The sequence below is a fragment of the Chaetura pelagica genome, unplaced genomic scaffold (genome assembly GCF_000747805.2).
Source record: "Chaetura pelagica isolate M959 unplaced genomic scaffold, ChaPel_1.0 scaffold453, whole genome shotgun sequence".
Taxonomy (NCBI): Eukaryota; Metazoa; Chordata; class Aves; order Apodiformes; family Apodidae; genus Chaetura; species Chaetura pelagica.
This window is the reverse complement of record NW_009952879.1, coordinates 2,142,919-2,164,359: the sequence shown is the minus strand read 5'-3', so window position 1 is coordinate 2,164,359 and position 21,441 is coordinate 2,142,919. Positions and strand designations below refer to the sequence as shown.

General features: G+C 41.9%; 1 protein-coding gene across 1 annotated transcript in view; it reads right to left on the bottom strand.

Annotated features, from left to right (window-relative positions):
* Positions 1-21,441, bottom strand: part of ADAMTS17 (ADAM metallopeptidase with thrombospondin type 1 motif, 17) — a 169,856-nt gene that overhangs the window by 136,182 nt on the left and 12,233 nt on the right. Inside the window, exons 2-5 of the mRNA XM_009995309.1 lie at positions 18,007-18,179; positions 7,723-7,806; positions 6,990-7,147; positions 802-845 (exon numbers count right to left, since the gene is read on the bottom strand). Coding sequence (XP_009993611.1) covers positions 802-845; positions 6,990-7,147; positions 7,723-7,806; positions 18,007-18,179 — 459 coding nt within the window. The remainder of the gene's footprint in view (positions 1-801; positions 846-6,989; positions 7,148-7,722; positions 7,807-18,006; positions 18,180-21,441) is intronic.

The window sequence follows — 21,441 nt, the reverse complement described above, 5'->3', positions numbered from 1 at the left end:
GCTGAAGGCACTTTCTGAACGCTGGAGTGTAAGAACAGCTGTAAATCCAGATGCACTCCAAGTGTACACAGAATGTAGGATAAGAGGCTGCTTGACTTTGAGGCAAGTCTAAAAAAATCATGCAATCATCATAGAGAGGATGTTGAGCTATGCCTTCAAACACTGCTGCTACTGTGGTGATAAAAAAATACCAGGAGAACAGATACAGCTACCTAAGTTAAATAATAAATACATAAACCAAGTATTTAATGTGTAGGATGTAAGGACCCTGTGTATCCAGGGTTTGGATAAGATTAAAGGCAGTTAGGAAGTAGGAGGAGTAGGAGGCAGAAGAGAAGATTTAACTTGGCTTTCCTACAATGAGGTATTCTTCTCTGGTGTCTGAGTGCCAGCCTGATCTGGGAGTGTTCTTACAGGTTCTTACAATGGGAAATGCATTCATTAGTTTGCAAATTCTTGGTTTAGGTGAGAGAGAACTGAAAGGACCATTATACAGACACACCAAAAGACAGTTTCTTAATCTCCAATTATCTAATTCTACATCCGCTCCAAAGAAGTAGAAGTAGTTAAGGTTCCTTCCTGAACTCAGTGACCTCCAGTGCTTAGGAGGGGTTCATATTTCATATTTAATGGTTTCTTTATAGTTCATACCCTGCTCATCTAATCTGTATTTGCATCACAGAGGTATACAGAATAGCAAAGGCAACTTTACAGCAAGCCAAAGAATGAAAGATTGCCCAGAAAGCTCCTCTTAGCATAGACTTGACTATCAAAATACTCTCCCCTATTTCTTTGACTTACCCACAGTGTCACAAGGCTCATCTTTGTGTACGCAGAAATCTGTCCTAGAAAGAAAAACAGAACAGAAGTGAAATGTATCCTGTGCCTCCAGACTTCAGGCTAGGAAAAAGCAGTGATGCATGACTCACATATCATGGGTGTTGAGGTTTGGGGTTTTTTAAAACTGCTGTGCAGTCTACATGATGACAACACAGATAGATACCAGCACTGATTGATACTGCAAGATTAAAAGCAATTATGTGACTCAGCTCCATACGCTACAGTCCAATTTGATAGACTTAAGATTTAGCACGTAAGAGAGTACTGCCTGACTCCGTGATGTCAGACTTCTCCAGCAGTTTTCACAAGAAAACTGTAACAAAAAAGAGCAGACGCCCTGCAATGCAACAGCACCATCAAAACTGGGAGGCAGAGATACATGGGAACACTACCCAGAGACACAGAACTGATCATGTACACCCAGAAACGCCCAGTTCTTCCGTTGGAACAGAAAAGGGCAAGAAAGAAGCAGGATTAAACACGGAAAGACAGGTGTTGACAAGGAAGAAGGAAGAAAATTTCAGGATTTGTCAGGTAACAGCCAGGTAAATTGGCTTCAGCTAAACTTATTACAGTCAGGCTTGCTATTTTATGATTTAAATCCAACACAGAGAGCTTCAAGAGACTTCATTTGGTCTCCATTTCTCCCCCACATCTCAACCAATTTCTCCAGATCTCATCAAGGCAGAAAGAGATACTACATATGCCACTGGCACCCACAAATCAACCAGGGATCCAAGGAGCTGTATTAAACAGAAACAAAATAAAAAGCCTTGAAGAAGTTCACCATCTAAATGCCAACACTTAATGTGAGAAGATTTTGTAAATGAGATTCCTCACGACAGAAAAACAAGTGTGGGAGGAAAAATATTTTATAACCAAATTAATGGCTTGAATACATTTCAAAAAGCACTTAGAAAAACTTTGGGAGCTATCTTCACCAGAGCTGCTCTGCAGTGCTATCCGCTGTGAAGAGGAGCTGGAGGAAAGCATCACATGTGCTAAAACATTTCAGACGTTCCTTAACCCAAGGGGAGCTGAGGAACCATAATCTCTATCATTATGGCTTTCCTCACCCTGTGGGGAAGCTAGTGAGAGAATCCTATTAGTACATTTGCAGTGTGTCATTTGAAATGCCTGAATCTCCACTGGGATTTTGAGTTTAAGATTTTGGCAGGGGAAAGATTAAAAATACTTAAAGAAAGATAATACTTAGGGAATACTTGGAGAAAGATAAATACTTAGAAAAGGAAACTACTTAGACAAATATTAAAAAAACTTTTTTCTTGAAGAAAAATATGAAACTATGGTTTATAGGAAAACGGATTAAAGGCCAAGGACTGTGGCTGATGAACCCAAACCCTTCAGACCAAACTTTGTTGAAAGTCACAAATCAAGTTGTCAAGGGCTTGGAAGGAGAAAAACAACAGCCATTACCAGCTCTTGTTAAGCAGACATTGAAAACTAACCAGGCTTCAATGCAGAAAAACAATAACAACCGAAGTGTTAAAAAAAAAAAAGTCAGACAGGAACAAAACGAAGTCGGAAGCTATGACCACCCACCAGCCCCAGCTTTCATTTTTCACTGCAGCCTCACTGTGTCTCGACACCTTGGCATTCCAGCCTTTCCAGGGAAGACTAATGACAGTCTCCTGATGGAGCTGGCACAAGCGCCTCTGCTTGAGCTCCTAGAGCCAACCTGACAGAGGTTTATTTAAGGTCTCATTTTGTTATATAAACTGGTAAATCAAACAGATACTTTTCTTGTGACAACAGATAGCTGAACTATTAGTAGATGGCAGGAGGCCATTGCTAGAAAAGCATCTCTCTTCAGGGGCTGGCCAGCTCTGCAAATAAAGCACAGCAATTTTGCTCCTTGCACTTCGTTGCACAATGAAAGGTGTCTGGCACTATCAGGCAGCTCCCTGGAGAAATTACCACTATGCCATAAAATGAAGGGTCTTGTAAATGATCCAGCACAACTTGCAGACTGTCCTACAGAGGTAGAACAATCCTTGTCTGTAAAAAGAGTGCTGTGACACTGTCTGGTCAGACAAGGATTTGAAACAGGTCAGCAAGAACTGAACGTAGCTGCTGAATTCACTGTATGCAGCCCATCCTTTAAACTGTCATAAACACAAGTCCAAGAGACACCATCCTTCTCTTCAAGTCATCCAGACCTACTGTAAATGTTTTACCCCAAAACTCTCTGGCCAAATAGAAAAGCACATCCAAATCTGTAGTCACAAATGGCCTTGGTGGGTCTCAGTCTTCTTCCTAAGGCAAGCAGCCACCTCATCACAAAACCTATATACCAAAATTCCTACAGGGCTTTCCTGGCAATCAGAGGGGAACCAAAGACTGAAAAGCCATTAAGTTCTACCTCACACGTGGATCAGTAACAACAGTGAGGTAAGATGGCTCCATCCTGCACTGAAACAGATCTGCTTTAAAAAAGTTTGTCACAGGCCTCTCTCTGAAGCATTTTTGAGCTTGACTACATCTATATTTTTTAAGTGAGAGCTTGACATAAATGATACTATAATGATTCTCCAAGGATATAAAAAAGGTATCTTACTATTCATTGTATATGCAGAGGTCTCTTATCACAAAGACATCATTTTGTTAGCAGAATCTTTTATAGAGCTATGTTGGAATAAAACTGAGTCCAAGACCTGCAGTTCAAATCCAAGACCTGACCTTATCACACTAAGTCTTGGATAATATATTGAAATCACATGCTGTAGCTGTGAAGCAAATTTGCTCTTCACTTTTAACCACTGACTGCATCAAGCAGGGCATGTTTCATCATCTGTGGACTTGTGAAATTTTCGCTCATTATCACTTGTGATACTGTGCAGTGTTTCCATTAGCCAACTTAAGAAATTCTTCTAAAAAAAAGTTACAAGTCAGTTGTTTTGTTAAATAAAAATACCCAGAAAAGAAGAGCTCAGAACTCCTTCTACAGTCACTCTTCCATCTGGCTCACATGAACTGGAAAAAAGTACCTAACTGTGCTAAGCTAAATTCTGCAATTCAAGTCCTTCCTGTAAGAAAGAAGGACAGTACTTGAACTGTGCAACAGGAATAACAAGTATTCTGTTTAATGGCCACTTCCCAGCATCCTTCAAATGACAGTTTTTGACCAGTTTAACCCTGCAGGGTCATAAAGCTAAAGGACAGAGGAAACTGGCACAGTCAAAAACCTGCCAAAGAAAACTTTCCACATCCATATATCCATTTAGTAGCACTATGTGCCCAGTTTCCTCGATGCACATTGAAGAGCTTCATTTGCCCACTTAATAGGAAGGCAAAGAGCTGGAAAAATGCAGAAAGGAGAAGCAGGCTGCAAAAGGAATAACTACACTAGTATGTCAGGAAAACACAAGTCTTTGCTTAATGACATCTCTGAATTCTATTCCTATCAGCGATTTGTCATTCTTCGCTCTGTCATCACATCACCTATAGTAAGTGACCCAAACCCCTACAACCAGGAGGTGGGGAGAACATCAGTGTGTCTGAACATTTCCTAGGGAATGCAATAGACAGAAGATCAAGAGGAGGAATGTATTTCAAAAGAGACATGCTTCTAAAGCCCACTAAGATATAGATTCTGCAGAGAGAATTTATTCTGGTTAACTACCCAGTAAGATACAAAGTATGTCACCCATAGGTGCCAGAGATCTGAATTTCTGCAAGTTCAAAAACAGAATCTGAACAAGAAACACCAGATGATTACAGAGACCATGACACTATACTCAGATCTTCAAGGCTTTATAACAGATTATTCCCACTGCCTCATTTATTTACGGAACTGGACCATGGTATGTCTTATTTCACAGACATAGTATGCCTCTTACCTGGAACTCAATCAGGTGGTTACTATTAATATCCCACGGGAAGGATACTTGCCACCTAGGTCATCTATTTTTGCATATAAATTATTACATGGGGAACTTCAGTTAGAGGTGAAGTTTTGAAAGACAAGCATGCTTTGGTGTTTCAAATGAACACAGCCAGATTGTAACCAGAGGGATTTCTTCAGAGGTTGACCCCAAATAATCTGTTTCTAGTCCTAATGCAGCTGCAGCTGCTGAAAATCCAGCTTCTGCTTTTTCTGGCGCAATTGCTTGTGCTGGACATGTTGTTGCTCCCATATCCTCTACCACTGGTCCATCTGCACAGTCTGGGGAGGGTCCAGGGACACACACACACTTCCAAAGCCAAGAGTAGAAAACCTCGTTTCCCTGATACGGGAATCAGGCTGCATCTTCTTTGCAGCAGAAGCAGGATGGATCAAGGATGACAAAACACAGGAAGAAGAAAGGAAAAAGTCTGCAAGTACACACTGCTGGTCTATCAAACAGGAAAAATGCTGCTATTACACAGACCTGTGTGCTCCTTGGCCTGAACTTTCTCACAGAAACTGAATCTTGCTTCTAACCTAACTGCAGGTTAGAATACTTCTGCAGCTATTCTGAGTGCAAAACCCAGCAAATCTATTGAACAGTTCTTCCTACAACTCTTCCTCAGATGCCTGAGTCCAACTCATTTAGCCTGACATTACGCATTAAATTTTATAAGCTGCAGAGAGACTGCACAGATGAAATGCTCTGCTCACTCACTCTGCCCTGTGCTTAGAGCACATCAGAAGAGATTCCGTATGCCTCGCTTGTCATGCAGGACAACTGGATGCCCAGATGAGTTTAACAAAAATGTTAGTTATTTATTTAGGCCCTGATCCAATGAAGCACATGCTTAACTATAACCAGGATGTGCAGCCCACTGACTTCAAAGGAACTATTCACCCTGTCTAAAATGTTAAGTATCTGCTTAAGTGCTTGGTTGGGCTACACTGAATACAGAGGAGAGAGAAGTATTTGGGGTAACTGCACACGTCTGTGAAGGTGCATTCTTAGGAGCTTTGCTGGCCCCATGCCCTGCTACCAGCTCTTTTACTGAACACTCAACAAAATCCCATGGATAGTTTGCAATGTGTCTGTTAACACAGGGGATTATTGCAAGCAGAATGTCAGTTTATGAAAAATGTATTTCTAGTTACAGTGTTGGCTGAGAAAAAAAGATTAAATAGGTGAATAATTTTGAACTGCAGCAAGACACTTCCTGTCACAAACTGGAGAAGAAGTGATAGGAAGTTGTGTTTTTCTAGCAGATACAGCATCCATCTTACACTATATTTTTGTGCTCACTTCAGAGATCATTTCTTCATTTACATGCTACAGTATGCAATTAACTTAAAAGACCACTGATTTCCCACTCAAAACATATGGTAACTGTGAGGAACATGGGACTTGCATCGTACTGTTTGGTTGAGCTCAGGTAGTGAAGTTAGAGGGGGGAAAAGGCAACAGGTTAATAGGGACAACACCCTTTTTGCTTACTTCATCTGGGGCATACCCTGATGTGTTTGATACATCAATAGGTACAGACCTGCAGGCTGCAATGACTTGCTCAATATTCATACACAGATTATTTCACATCTGAAATAAATGCAGCAGTTTTCAAACATACACAGAAGCTGAGAATGATGCCCCTCCTCTATTCAGTTGTGACAGAGGAGGGGTGTGAATGTGGTTATTTCCTAGGGCAAAGAGAGAAAATTAATTTACTTTATGGTATCCATCTCTCACTTTCTTGAGGAGGTAACTCCCTTACCACCTCCCTGCTGCTGACACACTGTCTGCTCCTCTTCAGACTGTTCAGTTGATTCACACCTAATTACACACAGAGCACTTGTTCTCACTGTGTTCTCAAGTCCACAGCTTTTTTCTTCTAGGAAGACTGGCTTAGGCTCCAAAACCTCACCTGTTTTTTCCACTTATACCAGCTGGTGTGAGAAAAAAAGTATCACCTGTGCTATAACCATGTCTTGCCTGTCATATCCTGACCATAACATGCTATAGTGACCATGACTACAACAAAGCTCTGGTGATAGAGATGTTTTTGCACAACCTTGTTAAGTATAGACAGAAACAAGACAAATCACTTTCATCTGAGCAGCACGTAGGTGGCAAATACATCACCATAAACAGATCTTTTTCTTAGATTACTGCTAGACCAGATAACCCCATCACTGACTATAGGCCATTATTGGTTGAAGGAAACTGATAAACCAGACCTTACTATACCTGGTTACAAAAACAGCAGCATCCACCGGAGGGGTGTCATCCCTTGCTCCAGGAACCTGGTTGTTACCAAGGTATTTTGCCCCACCATATTCTTCATTTTGCCATTGACAAAAGCTCTCCAGAGACCTCTCTCCATGATGCCCAATAGACAGCTTCGCCTTTGGGAAGAAGGGATACAAAAGAAGTAGTCTCAGTCACAGTCTTTAAATAAAGCATTAGACCTCTGATGAAAAATCAGAGGCTCAAAGATAGAGATGTGATAGAATGAGAAGTGTGAAACCAGCTTCATCTGAGCAGGTGAACCAGGGACTTTGGAATCCACATTGACTTTTGTCACTGGACCTACAGAACAAACTCCATCATCTGGCAGCAGTCATAAGCTTCTAATACAGTGCCACATTCAAAAGCTTTGTCAGTCTGGAAGGTATATATTTTATACCAAAGCCATATAATTCTTAATCTTTGTCACAGTTACTTCTTGAGACTGGTTCACAACTACAAGCAAAGATTTACCAGAAAGGCTAAATAAAAGGACTGTAGCTCCTTTCACTCCCACAGCCCCTTATACCTCAGACCTTTAATATTGCCTGGTGAAGTGTGGCAGGCACTACCTACAATTTACAATCCTGTGGCCAGACATACCCACTTCCCCCTCCCGCTCCAGCACAGAGATCCTGCTCTTTACTAACACATTAAAATCACAGCAGCAGGGTAAAAAGGAGTTAGAACTCACTGGACGGTTGCGGAGCAGGACTAGTTTGGTCACTCGAATGCTGACTTTAATCCCAAGACTTTGATGTTGAAACATGTTGTACACCTGTCAAAACGTAAAGAAAATATCCACAGTTTATCAGTAACAATATTAAGACCTAGTAATAGCTGAAGGTAATTGTGACGAAAGTTAAGACATTTCTCCTTCAAAAAAATGACCCAAAGCAAACCCATATGGGTTGTGATACTACACTTAACAAAATAAATACTTCTCTCAATAAAATAAATACTTTTTAAGAGCTACTGTGTAACCACTGTAAGAGTTTCACATGCTACAGTGTAGCTGAAACATTTCATAAAACCAGAGTAGGTTTGCTCCTACCATACTGCACTGGACTTCACCACTTGTCCAATTTGTCACTGACTAATCTGAGCTAGATTCAGCATTCAGGAAAAAAAAACAAACCACCACATTAAAAAATAAAATAAATACACAAGCAAGTTGCAGAAACAAAACTACTTTTAACTGGAATAAACAAGAGAAACAATGAAGAAGCAACAAGGGAAAGAATAGAAATACTCCAGAGGAGCTCTAAACATAAACCAAAGTCTCAGGAACATGGACATACGTTATGAAGCATCCAAACAGTATGAATCTTCAGCATTTAAATATCAGAGATATCTGAACGCAAGATGAAATAATGGTGTGTTTTAGACTTCAGGAAATAGAATGGAAAAGCAATTTCCCTCTGTTATTTTCATATCTTATATAAGAGAATAGTAATAAGGCAGCATATAATGACACAAGCCTCGGGAAATACAAAAATAGCACCGGAAACTACCTTACTACATTCTCCAGATTTTGCATTCCAGCTCAGATACTTCACCTCATTTTTATAGGTTAGAACATAAGAACTTAATTAATGCCAGAGTTTTATTCCACCCCTTTCTCTATGTACAAATGCTTTAACTGGACTATATAAAAAAAAACTGTGAGGAAGAGGTTTATTTTTAAAAAGGTATAAAATACTGCGCAATAAATACCACACAATAACCTTTAGATTAATATTGTATTCCCTACTCACTGAAAAAAACAAAACCAAGACCACTGAAGAGAAACTTTTGACTAATGGGAGACAGGATTTGGCTCCAGGTAAGCTATATTCTTTACTCACATCTCATTTGGCTAGGAGTATCACTCAGGCTCAGCTAACTTCCTACAACAAACCCAAGACATGAACACATTTTGTTTTCAACACTTACTATTTTTCCTATTTGTGCAAATACTCAGGAATGTGCTCAGTGTAAGTGTGTTCTTAAGCTCTGCAGTGTTTGGGTTTGGATTTAAGCACACACGTAAACGTTTCCTATAATTTAGGCACAGACTGCAAGACAGACACTACTCAGTGTTTGACCCACTGACCTTCAGTATGAGCACAATAAGCCATTTATCTGCCCCTCGGCTGGTATACAAATGCATACAAGTGCTGGTATTATTTGCTTAGCTCGGGGGTATGCTGGTAGAGTAGCTAAGGCCTCTCACTAGAGACCTGGGGGAATAAACTTGACACTTGCAGAGGAGGGCTCTGGCAGTTGACATATGTGGAAATGGAGACCTGGACATTCAGCTGAGGGGGTCAATGGGGCATCACGCTCATCAAGTCAGTCTCTTTGCAGAGGCTAACAAGCATTTGCCTGTGATGGATGCCTTTGATTTGCCTAGCTCACTGCTAGCTCTGGCCATCCCAAAATACTTCTACTCATAAAATGAGGGAACAGCAAACAGGTTCTTATTGCTACACCTAATGGATGATGGTGCTTGCTTTTCCATCAGAGCAGACAAGCTGCCTGCCCCCAGACCCAGCACAGAGAGATCCAAACACCACTGACTTCAAAAGGCAGTTTTCACTGGCAAAACTCGCATAGCAAGAACCAGCTACTGCAGAGTTTATCATGTCATTTTGAAGGCTGTCATCCCTTCTTCCTTTTCTCCTGGGCTCCCAGTCCTAAGGATAACTTTACTGCATTTGTATTTGCATCCATCAGTGATCTGAGAAGAATGCAACCAAGCTAGCAGCAGCAACAGTTGGATACAATTTGGATAAAATCAATAAAAGACACTAGGCATGCAAAAGAGGCTTTATTTTGCTTGTTTATTCAAGCTTTGTTTGCTTATTTTCTTAAATTAAGAGCAGAGAAGCCCCAGATTGATGGCAGTTTATGTTGCCTAGAAGGAACAATAACCTTTCCCTCTGCTAAATAAGCCTGACTGGTACAAATGGCTGTTATACTTCAGCACAGCTAGAGCATTCAAACACAACCCACCTAGAGGAGAGAGAGAGATTTTCTCATCAGAGATCTGCTCCAGAGAGCTCTGCTTCCACCCCCCACTCTGATCATCTCAGAGGCTGAACCAGACTTTTCAGTCCAGGAGCTGAAAGGATTAAAAGGGAGACACTTCGATGCAGTCAGACTGGCTCCTTTGCACTGCAATCAGTACTTTAATGTGTGTACAGGCAAACATACTGTGTCTTGCCTGACACCACAGCCTCTGGCAATAACAGGCTGCTGACCATGGCTGTGGCACAAACCCAGGTCTGTTAGCAAGAAACGTTTCTCCTCACGTTTGAGGACAGACAGTGTGCTGAATTTTGAAGACATGTAGAAGTGCATATGCTTAAGAGTTGTTTATATATAAGAATAAATCTCTAAATAGAGAGATTTCCTTCCTTCCCTCAGCCTCTCCCCCTCAGCCTCTCCTCTTTCCTCCCTCCCTTCCCTCAGCCTCTCCTCCCTCCTTCCTTCCCTCAGCCTCTCCTCCCTCTTTCCTTCCCTCCCTCCTCCCGTCCCTCAGCCTCTCCTCTTTCCTCCCTCCCTTCCCTCAGCCTCTCCTCTTTCCTCCCTCCCTTCCCTCAGCCTCTCCTCTTTCCTCCCTCCCTTCCCTCAGCCTCTCCTCTTTCCTCCCTCCCTTCCCTCAGCCTCTCCTCTTTCCTCCCTCCCTTCCCTCAGCCTCTCCTCCCTCCCCTCACCCTCTCCAGAAGCATCCACACCTCTCCTGCCGGGCTCTGCTGTGTCCTGTGGTGCGGCTGCTGCAGAACCCGCTGGAACCGGCTGTGTCCAGCGCGACGCAGCTCCGGTCCCTCCTGAGCCTGCCCCTGCCAGCTGCCCCCAGGGCACTGCCCTTTTAAATGACCAACCCCCCAGAAAGGACAAACTGTGCCAAAGCACGGTCTTTTAGGTGAGAAGGAACCCACCTAGAAGACAACCAGACCTGAAGTGACTTGATGAATAAATACGAGACCGAGCTCCTCGCAGCCATTTTGGCAGCGCACAGCCAGTGTTAAACCACGGTTGTGCCCGAAGGAAGCAGTCTCGTGGAATCCAAGTGTCTTTAAAATAATAGAACTCAAATCCACAGGTATTTCCTGCTAGGAATTGAATTCCATCATGGCAGAGACCACCTTCTGCCCTTCTCACCAAGCCTACAAGGAAACCATCACCCACAGACTCAGCGTGTCGAAGCCGTTCAGACACCACGTCCAACTGGCTGACATCGGCACAAGAGCTGACAGTGCCAAGTGAGGTGGCTGAGATAACTGGTACCAAGGGAGGAGGAATGGGATTTGCTAGAGCAGATGTTCTCAAGATTTCCTGCTGCACGGACAGCAGGCAGTAACAGACAGACTGATTCACAGACAACTCCCTTCCCGCTTGCAATACTATGGGCCACCCTCCCCTAAGCCTGCAACTTCATCACACCCTCGAGGCTGCTGTGACCACTTCCAACACCAGGAAAAAGTAAAAATATTTGGGGTATTTTTGAATCTTTTCATAAAATGAGGCAGCTGGGAACACAAGCGTCAGCTGCATGAAATGTGCTAACACTCTGTGGTGGAACAAAATGCCAAGGTTGCTGGTTTAGGAGATCACCAGTGTCATAAAGCAGCCGGGCTGGAAGACCAGTGGAGGTTCTTGGTCACTGGGCTGAAGGTGAGGGATGTGAAAAGTTGTCAATGTCACTGAAGTGTGGTCATGAGCACTTGTTGCAGGTGAACTTCTACATGGTGTTGACTTCCATTCTTTGAGGAGTCATCAGAAGTAGAGAGAGTGAGCTTTGGAAACAGAAGGAGGTACAGTAAAGTAGCATATAAAACAGACAGAAAAATGGAAGGGAAAGTGCAGAAGAGCAAGAAGAAGAATAAAACCAATTTCTGACACTTCCCTCCTTCACCTGCATATTCCTGACAAAGCTTTACTGCACAAAACGCCCTAGAGAAAAGAAAAAAATCTTGAAGCCTGAGCCATCCCTCTCCTCCTCCTGTTTGCATTCCTCCTGCCTTTCTTTCTCCTTGTAGCTTTGACATGGAAGGGACAGAATAAACACAGCTTTGGCATGAGCTGTCCAGGCCTGCCCCAGCATGCATAAAGCACAACCCAGACATGAGGAATTGGGCTAAGAGAGGAACTAACTACATCAGTTTAATTTTTTTTTTTAATTCTCAAGAGCTTCCTCTGCAGGTGGATGGGGAGGGAGATGTGTGTGTTTCAGATGTTTCAAAGTTAAGAACAGCAACCCTGAGGGTAAATTGTCTTTTTTACTTTTTTCTTCCTTAAGTATTGCAGTCAAGCAGGAGCCTCCCCATTGCCTTGGCTGCTAGACAACGTCTGAACAGCAGAAGCATTAGTCAGGTTACTGAGGTTGTCTTTCACTTGTTTTGAAAAGTGCTATAGGATTTCTAACACCCACCTAAAGCCAAGCTTTCAAATTACCCCATTAAACATTATGAAAAAGAACATATTCATGGCTCTTTATAAGATGGAGTTGACATAACTCTTTCTCCTGGGGCAGCTGGAGAAAACGAGAAATCTGTAGACAGTGATCAAATATTTATATCCTTTTTTCCTTACATCCCTGTCCCCATCATGAAAATTCCAGATCAGGGTAAGGGAGCTGATTATCAGTGGCAGCTCTGGAGTGTCTATATGCCAGGCCCCAAGAGCAGAGAGATATAAATCCATCAGTGCATGCGTGATAAAAATGATTTTATCTGCTTCTTTAGCACAGAAAAATCTCTCACAGGGGAAATCCAAAATGAAAAACGATCTGCAGAGCATAAAATAAGGCTTCAGATAGTAAACCAGTATTATTCCTAAAGAACATAAAAAATTTTCCCTCTTAATCACATCCAAAAGATCACTAACTTCAAGTTACTGCTTGCTGTTGCAAAGAGCCTTCCACACCAACTGCATGGCTTAGCAACAGCTGCAGGAGAACTAACATATACTACAGGAACTTAACCCTGGAAGTTGTATTCTCTCAGAAAAAAAGCAAGCTCAAAAACAAACTATACTTGTCATTTATTAAAAAAAAACCCCAAACTATAAAAAATGCACTTAGGAGAGAGAAAAAACCCAACAACTCTTTTTTTAGGTTTTAAAACCCAGAGAAAGCAGCTTTTAAATTCCTATGTTGTGGACTTGGAAATTCAGACATCTGTCCGTAAGTGCCCAGAGGGTCAATCTGAGTGGAACCTGGTTTGTAAAGTAAGCTCTGCACAGTTGCAAGGAGCCAACACTCAACTTGCTGTTCAGGTACTAGCAGAAATCAGGCACTCCTCATCATTAACAGCAGTAAGGCCACAGACAGAACTTTGCAAAGGGTCTCATACCTCATTTATCATATGCTTCAGAATCTTTTGAACCAGTTTTCTCCAGGAAGCTGAAGGTATAAGTCTTGAAGACCAGCCACAGTAGAGGCCAGTGCAGTTGGCCTGTCTATGAGGATAGAGAATCTCTCAGATTCTCTCCAGCCATTTCTCCCAGATGAAAAGAAAACACAAGAGGAAACAAAAGCATCAAACTCCTGCAAGAAAGGTGCGTACTTCAGTGCTTTGAAACCTGCTCCTGAACAAAGCCCAAAACATCTGTTGCTGTAATCAGATCCACAGAAATGCAGGGAAAAGGAAAAGAGAAAGCCAGTACACTGGTCATCCATCTAATTCCTTGCTGAGAAAGCTGAAGTTAAGTTTAGATGAAGCCATGAAGTGTCAGAAGAGCAACACAGGACTTCATAAGAAATAGAACATCCATCTGAACAGCCTCCATGTGGATGAAATGCAATGGGAAATTATAGCTGCCAGATGCAGACTAACAAATTAGGTGAGTAAAATAAGCATGTTTTCCCATGAAGGCACTTTGTTTTGGCATTTAGAGGACATTCTGAACACTGGCTACTACTGAAGAAGGGCATGAACAGGCACTCAAGCCAAAGGTTGCAAAGGGGAGACAAGAACTGAAATGCAAACATTGAAACACCATGCCAAAGCTCAGTAACAAGGGAGTTTAACTTAGAAAAATAAATCAGCATCTATATTTAAGCAGGTAGGTTTGCTTTTCTATAATTCTGCTGACCTCTCTCTTTGTCCATGTCATTATATTAAGCATGCCCATAAACTCACTGCCTTCCCATGGCTGCAGATGTACATGGTGGCATTTGACCATTTCTTTATCAGCTTCTTTTTTATTTTTTAAACATTATCACAAAGCCACCAGGAATCACCCATTAGGAAAACTGTGCTGAATCAAATACCTTGCCAGAAAACAAGAAAATATTTCATTTTAGAGGTGGTGACTTAAGAAAAGTTAACTCAAAGCCCTGGAGCCATGCTTGTTCCTACTTATACACTACAGAGTACCTTACAGGGAAATTCTTCCATGAGCTTGGAAAAATCTGTCTTACAATTTCAAATATTAGTTTAGTTCATGAAAGAGCTTGCACCTCTACAATGAAATTCAGGAAAAAAAAATAAATGCCTCTAATGTGAATCTATTCTCTGTCCAGGGTCACGGTCAGAACTGCAGAACATCCTTAAAAACACAATATTAGCTATATGAAGTTCTACCTATTATTTTGGGGTTGCCAAAGGGGTTTTCTGTGTTTCTTAGGTGTTATCCTAGAAAGAGGTGTTGGGTTTTTTCCCTAAGATTCTCATTTACCAGGGGAGTAGTAAAACAGTATTTTGTAATGCTGACTTTTCTCCCCTTCAGAAATTCTTGTAACATAAATAGATATTAAATACTTTAAGGCAGATCACTTTATTTAAAATGTCTATAAATATAAAATGCATTAATAAGACCTCTTAATGCTTGTTTTGTGGTTTGACAGTAAACGTAATGGCTCACAGAGAGGAGTTAAGTTAATATACCCCTGACCAGTAATGTTCTATTTGCTTAAATGCAAGCATCCATGCCAAAATTAACATTCTGGTTTCTTTTAGAGGCAGCCCGCCATCCTAGAGTGTAGCTGAATAAGCACTGCCTAATATCACAGGGCAAATCCTGCCCCCCAACTAATGTCACAGAAGGCTGATAGAAGCCATATCAAGGCAGGCAAGAAACAAAGATCCCAAGCAGCCAGGAGGCCTCCATTGGCATGGTTACATGGGACACAACCCATCCTGCACCAGAAAGGGATGTCCCAGATGTTGCTCTGAGGAGTCTGGGTTGTGCTATTCCTCATATCAGTTTTACAGATGAGAAACTATCATGGGAACTTTCACTGTGGATAGTTCAGGCACTACCAGAAGAGTGTGGCTGAGTAAAGAGGTCAGCTGAGGCTAAACCACATGACTGTGCCTCTCTTTTCCTGAAATACATTTTCTGAATTATTCTTCAGTGTCTTAGGCTGGGAAGATCAGCTTTCATTGTGGCAAATGGAATGTTAAAATCCCCTTTGGTTTCATCCTGATTTACAGTCTCAGAATAATAGATTTATGCCATGATGACATCTGTGTGTTTGCCTGTTATGATTCCTCAGTATCTTCTGATCTGGCACCCAATTTCCTCAGCAAGGCAGGAATAGCCTGAAACCTATTATGCTCCTACAAGTGGGAATGTAGGTGGCCAGACCAAGGAGAGACTCTGTCGGTGCTCCTCTGAAGGCTGAAAATCTGAAACACAAATTCAAATCCTACCAGACAACAAGAAAAATCACATGGGTGAGCCCCTAGGAGCAATGACTTAACAGTGGGAAGCATTTCAGCTGGACTTCACACCTTAGATGTCAGATCAATGTGTTCCTCAGCCAAGACTCCCCTTCCACGTGCACTCTCTAGTGTCTAATAAAGGGGTGAGCTCACACTACAGCATCAGAACATAGCTTAAAAGTCCATCAGCCAAATCCATTGGAAACTAAGCTTCAATATTTGTTTAGAAAACCCATCCCATTTATCAGCACCTCTCCATAAATATATATATGTATATATTCACACCTGGCAAGCTGATGCTGGTGAGATGTTCTGCAGTACTCCTCAGCCTGGAGACACAACAGTATTCATGGCCATCTTTTGTTTAGGGCTTGGTCTACCAGAGTACTCAACCTTAATCTTCACAGGCTAATAAAGCTATACAACACAGAGATGCACTAGTGGATACACTGAAATAATTGACCTTTTGGCACATCAAGAGAGATGACTAGACATGTTTTAAAAGCTCCCACAGCCATGATACCTTGTCCTAGCCCCAACAGAACTGTGGGGCACAATGGCAGATTTTTACCATCTCACTGATGAATCAGTGCAGAAAAGATTTTAGGAGGACCCCTGGGCTACCACTGTAAATAAAAATGCAAACATCACCTCTCTTGAGGTCCCAAGCACTTAACCTGAGGAAGAAACTCAGCCTTGACACATATATTATACCTGAATATGCTCTGCTAGGTCAAAAAGTGACTTGAGGAGCAGATTTGTTCAGAGCTGAATGTGACTTGTGTTCTGCCTGCTTACTGCAAAGCTCATATATGAATTCAAAGGTGAAGGGTAGTGACTTTGAGAAGAATAAGGCTCTTGTGCCCCCTGGAAAGGCAGCCTTAAAATCTAGAATAAGTAGACCCTGAACTGATGGTGGCATGAATGGATTCAGTGCAAGAAGATATTTCCTACAAAACTGTGTAAATCAATGCAGAAGACACAATGAAGCCCTAAGTCAGTGACTAGCATCACAGCAGGCTAGGAGACAAAATAAAAGGTAGGAAGAAAGAAAACAGTAAAGTAGCTTGTTAATTGAAAAGACTAGTGAAACAAGCTCCTGCTTAATCAGCAAAGCATTTCACTACAGGAGGGCTCCCTCACACCAGTGCTTCATAAAGGCATACAAGACCTTATAAGAAGCTGTTGTCCCATAGCTGGATTATACCCTGAGCATCCATCACTCAGCTCTCACTGGGATGCACGACCAGTCAATTACTATTAAGAACTGTTATTTTTTTGCAAGTCAGTTTGCTGCTCATGAACAACAGAGCAGTAGTCAGAAGAATGAGCTGCTCCTGAATGTTAGCATGGGCAAAAACAATACAAGCTTCCCCAAAAAATTCCTTGTGCAAATACCTCCAGAAGGGCCCCTGTTGTCTCTGAGTTTTCAGCATCCACATCCAATTTGGCCATTATCTCTTTACTGGCATAGCCAACAAGTGAGTGCTTATGGTGAGAGAATTTGTGTTCCCTTATTGACTGAGACAGAAGGCTTCAGGACTAGGACAGCTAACAAATTAGCACCTACATTTCAGATGAGCTTGCAATTTCAAAAGGCTCTCATCACTCCTGGCAGATTCTCTGCAGAGTTTCTAGAACACTTCTGATGCCCAACTACATCAACTATTCAGAGGTACCATCAGCATCACTTCGTGTAGCACAAGAAGTCCTGGGGTAAAGGGAATGATCAGTCAGCTGGCAGTTTGGTGATGTCTGCCATGTTTTCTGCAACAAGGGATGCAGCCATTTCCATTAGGTAAAAATCAGAAGTGTTTCTAACTAACTTAAAGCCAGGTTCTCTGCTGGAAATCAGTATGACTGTTGTCTGCAATAATGCTTTGCCTGCCTGCTGTGACCGTGACCCACAGAGAAATATCCCTTTTGAAACAGATATGCCATGGAGATCTTCAGGATCTCAAGAAACATCAGGTCAAGCAAGGCCATCTATCCACCCTGGGATACTCTCTTCCTAGGTAAACCATAGTAATAGAGAAAACATGGTTGAAAATACCTCACCTGAACAATTACGGAATATTTCCTAACTGAAAACTTGAAATTTCAATCTCAAAAATATTTTCAACTGTGATGCCCTAAGGTAAATACAGGAGATTGCATACAGGTGAAAAGAGGCACATAACACAAGAAAACCAAGACCTTTCCTCATACCTCAAGGTCAAAACAGTTACCCAGTTCAGCTGTCAAGGAATCCAGCTTTAACCTGCCCTGGATATGATCTCTTTACTCTTGTTTCTTCTTTTGAAAGTAAAGTGCCTACTTACCATATTCATAACTGTCAGGATGAATCTTTGGGCAGCCTCTGCACCATGGTATTGGACCATATCAGCATCTGCCACCACCAGAGTTTCTACTGTGTACTCATTGGTAAGTCGAATGGCATTTCTTCTCTCCCTCCAGTCATTGGTTGTTTTCATTTTCTTTTGTCTCTTCTTTTCTAAAAGTCAAAATACTTATTAAGGCTGGCAGATCATAATCAATTGCAATGACCTTTAATTAGTGTCCTTTTGGCGAGTAAAAGAAGCAACCAAGAGCTTCTATTGCAAGTACATCTGTGTGCAGATTTCTATGAGATGACTAGATTACATGCAAATAGGAAAAAGCTTGGGAAAAGACTAGTTCAAACAGTAACAGAGTAGCTGTAATTCAAAGCAAGAAAAAAAAAAAAACACAACAAAAAACAAGCACATACCCTTTTCAGAAATTGGAAATCCTGCTTGTGAAAAAAGTAACATTCCACTATAATGAAACAAGTGGTAATTAAAGAAAAAATGTGCTAAAGAAAACTTTAGGATAGGAGACTGTGCTTTGGGATGCAACACATGCTCTAGACTCTGCAGGTTCTACTTAGCCAGGGAAGTTGTAAGATATTCCTGGAGTCAGGATTTCCGTAAGTTGCATTTTCACTTGCAACCAGCATCGCTAAACCAATGTAACAGGACACAAGATAGACACTAAAATTTTACATTAAGCTAGATTGTTTTGGAACATGCGTTACTGGCCAACAGCAGAAGTCTCTGGATAAAACCCAGAAGTGCAGAAGGTCAGGCTTGATAAGACCTTCTCAAGCTTTCTTTGCTCATTTATTGCTATTGGCATGAACAGCAGCAGCTGCAGCCATCGGCCACCTACGTGCAGAGCTCACTTGCCTATTTGTTGGGGCATGTACACCAAAAAGTAGGGACTTCCCAGACCAGCTGATCTTTAATGAATTTAAGTTACAAGAACCTGTGAAATTCTAAAGACCACAAGGGGAAGCAGTGACCAGCTACCATTAACACAAAAATTAAAACACAGAAGTTAAACCTCCCTCCCTTCCTCCAAACTAAGGGACCAACGTATTAGTAATTTGTCCTCTCCTAAACTGAAAGGTTAGATGTGTTTCACAGCCCAAAGGCAGATCTGAAAAGCAGCTGAGGCATGAACAAAGGAGAAATTAAGTTCAGATCTGAAATTGAATCTACCCGCTTAATTGCAGTCACGAAAAATATATTCGTGTTTTCAATTGTAAAATGAAAGAAAAGCAAATGAAGTCATTAGAGCAGATTTATTCTGCAATAAGAAACAAACTGCCAAGACTCACTGAAATTACATCTCTGCTTACTGCTCAGCCTGCAGTGTGCTATGGATGAGATACCGACACTGGGATTAATGCCGATTCCTTCCAATGAAAAAGGGAGCAGAACACACAACAGGTTCTGAAGCAGTATAAACACAGCATTCAGTGCAAAACTGACACAGGACAGACCATAATGGATTATCAGATATCCCTTATGTCACACTACTCACGCTGCTCATTTCCCAGAGCAGAAAACCCCTTTTTAATTTTCTGTAGCTCCAACTCAGCAAAGCCTCATTCCACAGCAGGCAGATCTGAGTTAGCATTCACTGATCCCATTTTTCTACAGCCTGTTTACCAGCTCTCTTCTATAATTCAGCCTGAATTTCCCTTTTTTCCCAGGCTGGTAAAAACACTTGCATCCAGATCATCAGTCTTCCCTGCCTGACCCTATTGTATTCAGGGTGATCAACTCGATCAGCTGTAAGCCCCACAAAGCCAGACTGAAATGGACTCCCTGCCTTCTGCTCATTCATACATTTTCTGTCTTGTCAATACACACATTTGCACACATCCATCTCGCATCCCTGTTCTGAGTTGTCTGCCACTAATCACATCTAGCTCTGCACATGCTTTTCTGCCCAAGGCATCAACTGTCAATGCTGGGTACATATTTTAAACTGAGAAAACAACCATGAAATTGGATTTGAATCTTTTTTTAAAGATTTTGGAAAGATCACCCTTGGGTCTAAAAAGACAGACGGGCCCACAGAGAAGCAAAAAATGTAAATTTGGGGTGCTCATAAATAAGGGAAGCTACATGGCAGCAGCAGAGATGGAAATAACCAAGTTTCAAGGCTTGTTTTCACACAGACTGCAGGACAGCTACAGAGAAGTGCTCAATCATGACAAAGCCACCTGAGCACAGGGGATCTGTATGTTTTTAAGTGCTGCAGGAAGGCAATAAAATAGACCCATTCAGCTAGGGCTAGAAGGGACCCTACAGATCATCTAGATCCAACCCCTTGCATGGGCAGGGACACCTCCCATTAGATCAGGTTGCTCCCAGCCACATCTAATCTGCCCTTGAACACTTTTAGGGACAGGGCTTCCACAACTTTCCTGGGTAACCTATGTCAGTGTCTCACCAACCTCACACTAAAAAATTTCTTCCTGATGTCTAACCTGATCCATTACCCCTGCCATTCTCACTACAACTCCTTGAAAAAAGTCCCTCCCCAGCTTTCCTGTTAGCCCCCCTGTTTCCTTCCCCAATGCCACAGCATGGAAGCTCCAGGCTTCTCAGCTCCTCTAACTTGGGAAGATATTCAGTGGGAAACTCATTAAACATATACGTGGTCACAACAGGGCAAGCTTTACTGAGCCAAAACCTACAGCTGGGACAAAATAAAATGGAGTGACTACACCAGAGAAGGAAAGATGAATGCACCTTCAATTTGCTGTGAAATGGAAATTACTTCACCCAACTCATGTCAAAAAGCTCCCATGTATGTTTGTTTATTCATTTCATTCCATTCATCCAACCATTCCTCCCTCTGCATGTGGCTTTAGCTGCAGTAATTTCAAGGTTATCATTTAAATACCAGGGGAGAAATCAGAGAAAAATAAAGACAAATTATTCCAGTAAGAACACTGACATTTTGGGTCTCGCTGCCAGCAATTAGAACGTTCCTGCAAGTAACAGCACTTCCCCATCAAATTGATATTGTGGTAATCCCCTAAAAAATTACGTTTTCAGCTGGTGTAAATCTCCTACCTATATAGAAGTTGCTTTAACAGGGGCTAGGCCTAAACTCACATAAGTCTGGGTCTCTCATTGAATAAGCTGTGTAAAAAGGCTCAAGTAGAAGAAAATAAATTTAGAGTACTCTGGGTTTTCACTTCAAAAATCCTCTTTTTGGTGGAAAAGAAGCCACTTGTGTCAGTGGAGGAACCCACTATGCTAGACTGTAGCTTGGACTCTGGGGAGAAGAGGTCACACCATGGTCATTTGCCACAGGATTGCCCAGCATGGCCCTTTCCTGCAGAGGCAGATGAAGGAATTGGTGAGGCTTTGCCAATTCCGCTCGGCACCTCCTTGCAGAGGCAGCTGTACAACACTCTGCAAGGTGTGATTTCT